The 11,466-nt window shown below is 40.9% G+C and overlaps 1 protein-coding gene across 1 annotated transcript; it reads left to right on the top strand.

The window, feature by feature from the left end:
- Positions 1-1,961: 1,961 nt before the first annotated feature.
- LOC131232752 (endonuclease 4-like) lies at positions 1,962-10,779 on the top strand. Its single transcript, XM_058229259.1, has 10 exons — positions 1,962-2,114; positions 2,335-2,459; positions 3,946-4,126; positions 5,396-5,503; positions 5,639-5,694; positions 6,319-6,402; positions 7,278-7,370; positions 8,616-8,683; positions 9,057-9,130; positions 10,143-10,779. The coding sequence occupies exons 2-10, from the start codon at positions 2,346-2,348 to the stop codon at positions 10,256-10,258; spliced, it is 894 nt and encodes a 297-aa protein (XP_058085242.1). The 5' UTR covers positions 1,962-2,114; positions 2,335-2,345; the 3' UTR covers positions 10,259-10,779.
- Positions 10,780-11,466: the final 687 nt, after the last annotated feature.

The raw sequence follows: 11,466 nt of genomic DNA, 5'->3' as shown, positions 1-11,466 counted from the left end.
AACTGGAAGGTCCCAGCCAAAAACTGCAACGACATAGACCATCGTTACCATCTGTTAGGTGACCATCAATCGAACGGTTAAAAAGAAATCCAGCCATTAAATGGTGGTTAAGATCATCCGATCGGTGTGCCATTTGGGTTATACTGTATCCAGTTTATTGTACGGTTCAGATTTTGAGTTTTGAGCGGATGCAAGTCACGTGCATAGCAATCGTATGTTATGAAATGCCATGCGAGAGAAGCATTATAGTGTCTCAGGCTTTTAGTTTCTACAAGCAGCACCCCTGGTTCAGCGATCCATACCGTTGATGTGATGGGCCCCGTTGTAGATATACCTACCCCGTTAGTTCTCCTAGATGGGAAGATCCTGGACATTCAATTTTCGACCTTTTCTTTTCATTTTAACGTGGATTGTTGTTGTTGTACTTCCCATCCTTCTTTCAACGCTCTTCTGCACGAGTTCGTTTTGCATCGGTCGCGACGCAGGATCCAGCGCGTGTCGCCACTCACTGTGGCTCACATGCTGAGATTTTTCCAAATTCCAATGATCTGAACCGTCCATATTATCATTCCTACCATAAACAAGCCATTATTCAATAATCACACTTCAGGATGATCCTAGCCTTCGATTATTAGAGTTGAATATGAGCCATTTGAAAATTTCTTTTTCATTGGCTCTAAATTCATCTACGATAGTGATGCTCACGATCTTCAGATCAGCGTAAGTTTCTAGAGTAGCCCCATGTAAAGTAGATTCAAAAAAGGGAACGGATTAGGTACACCCCTTACCGTGGGGCCCACCTTGATGTATTTATTCTATATCTACACCGTCTATCCGTTTCTTTCAGATCACTTTAGGTCATTTGCCCAAAACTGAAGCAGATCCAATTCGCAGGTGGGCCATACCATTGGAAACATTGATGATTGCCCATTAATAGGGTATTCAATCACAACTGTTTACTGTAGAATGGTCCACCTCAGAATTAAATCTTCTTTATTTTTGGGCTCATACCCTAAATGATCTGGAAACCGATGGACGGCGTGGATATAGAATACATATATCAAGGTGAGCCCCACGGCAAGGGGCGCACCTAATCCGCTCCCTAAAAAAAGGAAGCCGAATGCATACTGAGTAAACTATGTAGGGTATACCGTAATGTATGTGTGTTATCCACGCCGTCGGTCCGTTTAACTAGCTCATTTTTAAAGTGGATCGCATTATAGGAAACCGTCGAAAATTTCTTGTGGGGCACAGAAATTTTATATCAAGCTGATATTTGGGTTTTTTATTCATCCAGGTCTGTCTGACCTTATGAACAGGTTGGATGACAAATAAACACACTGTGAGCCTATAAGGTTTCAACGGTGGGAGTCATTATCCCCACTGTTTCCTGTGGTGTGATCCACTATGGATTTGGGTACATTTCAATTTTGGCTTCCTGCCATAACATGATCTGGAAAAACAGATGGACGGCATGGATAAGACACATAGATCCTCTATGGCCCCACAGAGTTTACTCAGTACGCTAAAGCGTACTATGTTACTCAGCACGCAATCCTCTTCCCAAAAAACATGTGCGTTCCCGGTTATGGAAACGAATTGGCTGCTCCCCCTGCCACCAGCCAATGGCTGGTGGTCGGTACTCTGTGGGCCCCACCATGATGTATGTGTTTCATCCATGCCGTCCATCCATTTTTCTAGATCATTTCATTGTATGCGACCAAAAATTAGGTATTTAATAATCTCAAGATGACCACATTACAGGAAAGTGGGAGGCGACACATGCTGGTTCCTTCGTCGCGACATAGTAAAAACCGAACTGTTGCAGGACACCAACCGAAGTGTTAGGATTATATTATCAATAAGATATATATACCAAAAACCGACCATCAACTTCGGGTTCGATCATATCAACGGTCTTGATCACGAATCACGGGCGACACTAATACAAAATGAGGACCCGAGGACACCGTACAAATCCTCGAGTAGAGGGTAGTTACTCGAGTGCGGAAATCGAAGCTTTGACAGTGCAAAAGAACAGAGAAGTCGAAGAGAAGTGAAATCTTACACTACTTTTCTACAGCTGCGGATCATCGAAGCTCGATTCTTTCCGGGTAATTCTCAAACAGAAATCTAATTAAATTCTGAAATCTCTAAATTTTCGGTTCAAAATTTATTTTTTTCCTGATAAAAATGGGGGAAAACAAGAAAAGATTTCCTTTTTCCTCCAATTTATTCAAAGCTAAATGAAATTTGGAGATGGGTTTGTGTTTTTACACTGTTTTTCCAATTAAGTTTGAAGAAATTGTGAAATGAGTCTGCAATTTTGTGAAGGATTATTAGAAATGGTCGCGTTTGGATGGTCTTTTATCGGGAGAGCGATCATTCTACTGCAATCAGTTACTGGAATTCTAGCCTGGGGAAAAGAAGGGCATTATGCCATTTGCAAAATAGCTGAGGTAATAAAAAAGCGCTTCTTTGTTTATTTTTATTTTTTAGTTTGTGTGGGTTTAATTATTCAAAATTTAGGAGCTTTGTGGGTGTGTTTGGATGCACTATTGAATTAGATTGTGATAATTAAGTTTAGCCATCATTGGGCATGGATCACTATAAGCATGGCCTGGTCCAAAAATCAGACTGGTCCATGCTTTTATGAAAAATAAAAATAAAAATGGTTGGCTTGAAAAGAGATGATCAATGGTCCCCATTCTACATGCAGTTTCTTGTCTGCTTGATGAGTAAACCAGACCTCATTTTTGGGTGAGGGCAAGTTTAAAGTAGGCCTTGCCCCACTTGATGAATGGCCTGGATCCTCACAATGTATATCTACAAAGAGATGTTAGGTGTGTTTGGATGTACCCATTGTAATCTGAATAGCGGAATAAACGGATTGTCTGTGCATCAATAATGGGGATTGCAATTTGAAATCTTAAATGCTTACTTGTGTGGGAAGACATTTCCGATGCACTGATGTCACCGAGAGAGGATGCTCGATCTTCCAGACCTTACACCCTTATAAAAACCTCTCAATGCGACTAGGATTTTCTATCTGTGTTAGTAAGGGGACCAAAGCATGTATTTATAGAAAAAGAGAGCTGGAGAAGCTTACCAATCACACTTTTCGCCTCTGGAGTCTTCACACCGTAAGTTTCCATATTTGTCTGAATGACTGCTTCTAGGGACCATGGTTCAAGCGTCCCACTCCAAACCTATATGTATCGATCACAAGTGTAGTGGGGCCTATCGGATCACAAAATCTGAATAATCTAATGGTCAGATCAAAACCAATGATCATGTGTGGCCCACTTAGTAGAACTCTTACACCCTTGGCACAATTCAAGGTTGAAGTAGAAGTGAATCAACACAATTGAAGGTTCTTTGAGATCGATTCTGCATTTGGTTAATTGCACCATATTTCCTATAATCATTCATTTGATTTCTATGAACATTCATGTGCACATCATGCACATGTACCCATGTGAATATATGCTGCCGTTTGGTCTGCCGGGAACATATATGTTGCCATTTGGTCTGTTGGGAACATATCTATACACATGCATACATATATACGGACATGTGAAGACACCAACAGGGACTTCCATTATTTCCAAAAAGAGGTTCTGAACCGTGAATAAGCTGGGCCTCTCCATGCAGATGAGCTGGTGCAAAAATCAGTCCAGTTCACTGATTAAGGGGGTCACACGTGTATGTTAAACATCGACCATTGGCAAGTTTTACTTTGCAATTGTTCATTGTTTTCATACAGGGGGAGCCTGGCTGATGAATGGACCAGCCTGATTTTTGCACCAGATCAACCTTAAGCACTGGCTCATTGATACAGAGCTTTATAGAGTAAGTGTTGTTGGACCGAAATGGACTAAAATTGTATGGATTAATCTGAACCCATATAGCTGAATGTAATGTAGAACATATTGGTGGTTTCAGGGGCTCTTGACTGAAGATGCTGCTGCTGCGGTTAAATTGTTGCTTCCAGATTATGCCAATGGCGATCTTGCTGCAGTTTGCTCCTGGCCCGATGAAATTCGTCACCAATACAGATGGCGCTGGACTAGTCCATTGCATTATGTTGATACACCAGATTTTAAGTGCAACTATGACTACTGCAGTAAGTTACATCTCTTCTGATTCTGATGTGTTGATTCTAGTGAGAATGATTCCCAAAGCTTGTGCTTTTCTAGGCTTGTGTGGTGGCTTCTGAGCCCTACATAAGCTGTGTCCCACTATGCAATTGACATGGTGAATAAATCAGGCTGCTCAACGAATCAGGCAGGCTACTATGGCAATAACACCACATGGGACAATAGTCCACATTCAACTTACATTGTAGACCGCATGATGACTTGATCAGCCTTCTCTTTTGCCCCAGGTCCTGTAGTTAGTCCCTCCTTAGTCATGGATCAGATGTCCCATGCACGTGTAGAGATGCCTGTGTGCTAGAAAACCTCCAACGTAGCATATTGCATCATGTCTTTGGTTGCATAGACTCTGACCAGATTTTCAGTTCTCACCAGTTTAACTGAGTTTATAATTATATGGAGACCAGATATGTTGTTTTGTTCTTATTTAAATGGACATGGATGGTCTACTGTGCATATTAGCTAGTGTTTCTTCCAATGCTTTATTTTCTCTCTTTTTCCATCTTTCATTGCATTTCTCAAAATAATTTCCAAAAACCTTTCTCATATGGAAGGAGTGAAACCAAAGCATTTTCAATCATAAATCCAAAGATAAGGCAGTGGTTCTAAAGGACATCCTCTTATTATTATAAGTAGAATGTTGGATCGGGGTGCTCTCCCTAACATTTCCCTGCTTCTCAATTCCATTAAGGTCATGTGGAATATCCCACCTTAGTTTTCTTCTTGGCTTTGGTTAGCTTGGCCTAGGCTGTGGGCAGTGCCCTTTTTTTTTTTTTTGCCTTTCGGCTTTATTCCTTTAAACCTTTGGTTGGTAATATATCTCTTTTGATTGCCTTGGCAAAAGCAAAGAAGTATGCATTTTTATGGTCCATTTTCTTCTAGTATGAGGTTCCAACAATCCTAGTACAATGCAAATAGTCTCACATTGGAGCTAGTGCCATAGTTTTGGGCACAAGTCCCTCGAGTGTACCAAACCAGTTTTTCACTAGGTTTAACTGCCTTTATTCTCATATGCAAGCACAATAAAAAAGAAAAAGAAAAAGAAAATCTGCAGTTATGAAAACGATTTTCCCATCTATTGAATTTGATAATCAAGATGCATCTCGATTTTGTAGCTTTTGCAACCTCTCCTTCTGATTTATTTTGATCCTTGGTTATTTCTTGAATTCTACCTCTGCTGAACTGCCAAAGCTGGTCTTCTTCATGTATAAAGTTGTATCTCTCTATTCATTGAACAGGAGACTGCCATGACTCTAAGGGACAAAAAGACAGGTGTGTTTCTGGAGCGATTTACAACTACTCGATGCAGCTAACAACGTATCAGGATTCTTCCTATGATTGGCAATGTAATGGCTTTTTTGAACTTTACTACCTTGATGTTGTTTACTTTTGCTGCTGCCACCTGTAATGGTCCAATTTTATTTATGCCTTCTGGCAAATTTCTTGACTGAATAAAACAGGATGCTTTTTATTGAATACAGATAATCTCACAGAAGCTCTTATGTTTCTATCGCATTTCATAGGGGACATCCATCAGGTCTGCTCTTTTTCCTTATGCATCAAAGCTCCAAGAATGAAGTCAGACCTGCAGCTTAGCATTGATTAATCAATAATCATTTAACTAGGACACCCACCTAAGAAAACATCGTGTAGGATACATGTTTTGGAAATGTCTGTTGGACATGCATCAACATGTTAATATGATGAGAACAATGATTTAGCATTTGCTGTTCTCCAATTCTACTTGTAGACCATATTGCTTCGAAGTATTTCTTTTTATATAATTTTCTCTAGTCTTATATTCTACAAACCAGAATCCCTTTCAATGCTACCATATCACCGTACGGACATGTCAGTGTTCGTAATTTCTGGGGTTGCAGTTTCTGATGCAACATGTCCAAGTTCCATAATTAAGTTGTCATTACCATTTCAATTACTTGAGATCTGTAAAGATCATTATGCTTAAGTATCCCATATAATGCAACTTTCGAGTCAATTACCCGAATTAGCTAATGCTTCCATTGATATGCCAAAGGATGTCTCTTCTTTCTGGCTTTCAGGCCGCATGCTCCTTACTGACCAGTTTCAAACTAGATAATCATATAAAAAGAAAGACAAAGTAATACCAAGTTTAGTTTTACTTTTTTCTTTGTGATGACAGCCTCTGCATGTTGGTTTCCTCGGAGATGAAGGTGGTAACACGATTACTGTTCGCTGGTACCGGCGGAAGACCAATTTACACCATGTAAGTGCTGACATTTCCATCTCTCTCTCTCTCTCTCTCTCTCTCTCTCTCTCTCTCTCTCTCTATGTAAATGTGTGTGTACTCATACGTGCGTGGATAGGTAAGTTTGTATGCATGTAAGCATGCATTCCCATGAATGTGAGAACAACCAAGGAAAGAGATTGGTTCTGCAATATTGATAATCTCCACAAGATTTCAGCAATCTTGCACGGGGACTGCCTCTCACTCACGACCTATACCACAATAAGAATGCCATGCCTGATCCAAAGACAGAATCATTTATTACCATTGTTTGGAGGAGACCAATGGTAATGGTTCCTCAGAGCAAGAATAGTTGTACCATGATTGAGTTTTTGTTTTCCTCTCTCACAAGGGGTGGGGAAATGGGGTTTATTTCTTCGCTTTGCCCTTTTACTGTTGGGTGAAAGATCCCTTCTTGACCACATGCATAGCAATATCAAAATAAAAATAAAGTAGATAATTATGCAAACCAAAACACAGAGATTACATGACGCCCTTTCAGTATGTCCACGGATTCATGCCGATCCACCATGCTCAGCCAAAAAAAATGAAGAAGCAGCTCGTGTGAGCGCACAACAGAATATATATTACCCCAAACGAACGAGGGTTTACATAAAACTCCATGTGAAATTACGAAATTGCCCATATGGACTAGGGCACACCCCCAGACCCCCAAGCAAGGGGGAGCTGCCCCCCTGTGAACTCAGAGTAGATCTTGACCCATGAAAGTGCTGGCTGGATGAACAGTACACCTCTAATGATCAGGCTCCAAAGATACTAACAGTTACTAGAAGATCCCTTGCTTGGTCCTCATTCTAATGAACAGACATCGTTTCTACTGGTTTTCCTTCCAGGTATGGGATACCATGATTATTGAGTCTGCCATGAAGATTTTCTACGACAATGATATTGATGTTATGACACGGGCCATCCAGAGGAATATGCTGGTATGTGTATCACTTCTTATATGTAAAGTCACTAGCCAGAAATGTGAAAAAATCTGCATGCTTTTCTTTATCATCATCATTATTATTATTTTTATTTTATGGAAGATCAAAATGATTCTCCTATGTGCAGAATTTCAAAATGGTTCCAAAAGCATATTATAAACGAAAAAGAAAATAAAACCAACCACATGAGAAATATGTCATTTCTTTTACCAATGAGAAATATCATCATTTTGGTTACAGTAAAATTATTTTTTGATGTTCAAAACTCATCGATATCTTTGTGAGTATTTTGTGGGCTTTTAAAAAATCTAGAAAAGTAGAGTTGATTTTGGAATGCTTACAGAGTGCTCATTTCATGAGGATCCTTTTTCCTTTCCTTTTCTGTTGTTTTTTCTTTTTCTTTTCTTTGCTCTCTCTCTCTTTTTTCTTTTCTTCTTTTTTTCTTTTGAACAGCGAAAGGTGGCTTCCATTTATTATTTGCTATGGGGGATGTACTCCAAATCGTTGGGCATTTGTGTATTTGGTGGAATGGATAATCGTTCACTGTACTGAGTTATATTTCAATAAACACATGCATTTGTGTATTTGGTGGAATGGATAATCGTTCACTGTACTGAGTTATCTTTCAATAAACACACACACACACACACAGAGAGAGAGAGAGAGAGAGAGAGAGAGAGAGAGAGAGAGAGAGAGAGAGAGAGAGTTTTGGTGCTGGGGAAGATTGAAACCAAATTATGCAAGAGTTCTGGTGCTGGGGAAGATTGAAACCAAATTATGCAGGATATGGTTTCTGACCTTACCAATCCAATTCATTACACAATACATTTCAATTCCCATCTGTGACTCATTGGATGTTAGTTTTGGAGTAAAAGCATCCATGCACCTGCATTTTCACAGGCATCCAACTGTACCCTTAGCGTTAGAGTTTAGATGCACAGATCCTCTACTTCCCTGTTAGCTTCAAAACCTCACAATTCGTAAGTCCTTGTTGTTTCAGATATAAAAATAGTGTATTTTCGTAACTTGGTTACCCCTTCTATCTTCTCTTGCCCTAATCACGTGCATATGCATCCAGACACTTCAATCCATCTGCAATGTTTTTGTTGATTTCCATGATTCAACCATATGCTAAATGAGAGCTGTTTAAAAGCTTGTACTAAGCTATTGCATTGATATCTTGTTAAAGTTACTTGTAATCTATGGCTTAACCCTGTTTTCTGTTTGTCCTCATGTGAATAGGATGGCTGGTCTGCTGACATCCCATCATGGGAAAACTGCATATCAAATCATACAGTTTGTCCGGATCCGTAAGTCCATGCTCTATGAAATTCCTTTGACGGATGAATTCACTAATGCCAGTTTTGTAGCTGAAGGCAGGAAATGGAAAGCATGTCAGGGGTCTTGCCCATATCCATGTAAACAAATTCTATTTAAACATGCATGAGCATGCAAACCATGTTGACAGCTCAGGTTCTAAGCTGGGAATCCTTCTATGACTTCTATGTTTAATTGGAAAAATCCATGAAAAAACAACCAATCTTATAAAAATATTTGGTGTTTGGGTTAGGTGCGAGGGGCCTGACTAGATTAAGCTCCACTGGTTCTGAGTTACTCATCGGGTTTTTAGACATCGATGCAAACCTCAATTGAAGATGATTGAAGTCATTCCCAATTTTGCAGGTATGCTTCTGAAAGCGTTAGCTTGGCTTGCAAGTTTGCATACAGGCATGCGACACCAGGAAGCACTCTGACAGGTACTCCAAATTGGTCATTCTGTCACAAGATCTCTTAATGCATGGTATTTTCACACCGGGCTCGAGTGGGGTCACCTGTGGGATGCAGGGGCACACTCGAGGTGGGCGGGGCCTACGGAGGAGGTCTCGTGTTCGAAACTCCTCACCGGGAGTGATTAATGCGCATTTCACACCGGACTCGAATGAGGTAGCTTGTGGGATGCAGGGACACACTCAGGGTGGGCGGCCTGTGTGAGGCGGTGCCCATGTGATTTGGGGCCCATGAGGGGGTTTCGGCCGAGGTTCTAACCCATGAGATGTGGGGCTTGGGCTATGAGATAAAGAGATTAATTCGCCATGCTCTAACAGGTCGAACTTTTAGAGCAAGTGGTTAATTGTCCTACATCAAATTGGTATCAAAGCGGAAGATCTCGTGTTTGAGACTCCTCATCGGAGGTGATTAATGCAGGGGCATTTTCACACCAGGCTCGAGTGGGGTCGCCTGTGTGATGTAGGGGCACACTTGGAGTGAGCGGCCCATGGAGGTCTCGTGTTTCAGCCGAGGTCCTAACCCATGAGATGCGGGGCTTGGGCTATGAGATAAAGGGATTAATTCGCCATGTTCTAATAGTTCGAACTTTTAGAGCAAGTGGTTAATTGTCCTGCATCAAATTGGTATCAGAGCGAGAGGTCTCGTATTCGAGACTCCTCACCAGGGGTGATTAATGCAAGGGCATTTTCACACTCTGATACCACTTTGATGGAACCTCACATGGGTTCCCTTTCACACGAGCCACCCGTCTCACACGGGCCACCCACCTCGAGTGTGCCCCTCATCCCACAGGCTACCTCACTTGAGCCTGATGTGAAAATGCTCCTACATAGTTTTACATCATGTATGCAATTTCTAAGTAATTTTTAAGTGTCTCCATATCATCCATTACACTCACAAAGAGTATCAATAATAATAATAATAATAATATTGAAATAATGATAAAAATTCCTCAATTCCTTTCATTGTTTTTGTGTGCAGATGAGTATTTCCTCTCTCGTTTGCCAGTTGTCGAGAAGAGGCTTGCCCAAAGTGGGGTCCGCTTGGCTGCCAGCCTCAACCGAATTTTCATTTCCCCTCCAATCTCACAACAATGAAATGAGAGAGAGAGAGAGAGAGAGAGAGAGAGAGAGAGGTGGCGTGAGGAGAATGTAGCCTTTGGTCATATGGATCATGTGAGATGAACCATTGGTCACAAGGAACATGTGGGATGGGACCACCTCTCTCTCTCTCTCTCTTTCTCAGAGACTTACACGACAAGGTAAAGGTAGTTGCTTCTCTCCCATTAATTATTCTCTATATGGAGATGTAATGATAATCTCTCATCCGTTTATAAGCTCATTTCTTGTAAGTTACACCTGACAACACCAGACTTTCAGGACACTGCACATGACACGCATGGATAATACTTCTCCTTTCAGTTATTTCATACATCTCCAATGAGGAATTCGTTTTCCCAGTATCAGCATGTATGACCCCACATTCAGATATTGTCAGATGATCCAAGCCTTCCATGCTTCGGATGCTACTCTATACGGAGAGATAATTATGCATAATGCATAGTTCTTGTCATTTATGTCTAGCTGAATGTTGACCAATGAAATGATTTTTTTTTTTTTTCTTTTCCTTTTTAATGCTCTTGATTCTGCTCAAAAAGTCAACAATCTGGATTAATTTTTTGGTAGATCAGGTATTGGATCAGAATGGACACTTTTTATTATACAGCCATGTGCGCCCCACAGGCGACACAGGTTGGCAATTCTAAGTCAACACTGGGAAGATGAACTCTCCTATGATTTACGGGTAGGATTAAAATATCATACGGCATAGTGACGCTGAGGTGTGTCAATGGGGTGGGTCATCTCATCCTCATCTTCCCACCTAATTTTATTCCATTCTAAGCCTATCCCAAGTCCTGACCGTTGATATTGATTCTTGCGTAGCGCAAACAGACCTGCCCGGTTGTCTTCACATCCTTAATTATAAGGAATTTAGTGTGCTTTGTGGTGTTTGATTCATGCCATGTTGTCTTCACATCCTTACTTCAGTAACGACTTTCGCGTGATATTTGTTATGTGATTCATCTACCTACGCCACTGGCCTACCCTGCAGCTCATTGACAGCCCTAGGCACGGACCTAAGATATGCTCTGTTTACTAAGCAGGCTCCATTGCGTATTGAATACGTTACGTGGTCTAACAATCAGGGGTCCACCGCTAGTGGGTCGTATTTTTATACACAATATGTGTTGTTGATCAGTTTTTCAACTGCCCATTTGAACAAGTGATCCTTGTTGCACTCAGGT

The sequence above is a fragment of the Magnolia sinica genome, chromosome 1 (genome assembly GCF_029962835.1).
Source record: "Magnolia sinica isolate HGM2019 chromosome 1, MsV1, whole genome shotgun sequence".
Lineage (NCBI taxonomy): Eukaryota > Viridiplantae > Streptophyta > Magnoliopsida > Magnoliales > Magnoliaceae > Magnolia > Magnolia sinica.
The sequence above is the reverse complement of the archived record's forward strand: the minus strand, read 5'-3'. Positions and strand labels throughout refer to the sequence as shown.

What these genes read in the sequence shown, in the direction of transcription:
- LOC131232752 (XM_058229259.1), top strand. Translation starts at nt 2,346, where the DNA reads ATGGTCGCGTTTGGATGGTCTTTTATCGGGAGAGCGATCATTCTACTG. An exon ending in GTGCAACTATGACTACTGCA is followed by an intron (nt 4,127 to 5,395) that starts GTAAGTTACATC and finishes TTCATTGAACAG; the next exon opens with GAGACTGCCATGACTCTAAG. An exon ending in TTCTTCCTATGATTGGCAAT is followed by an intron (nt 5,504 to 5,638) that starts GTAATGGCTTTT and finishes TATTGAATACAG; the next exon opens with ATAATCTCACAGAAGCTCTT.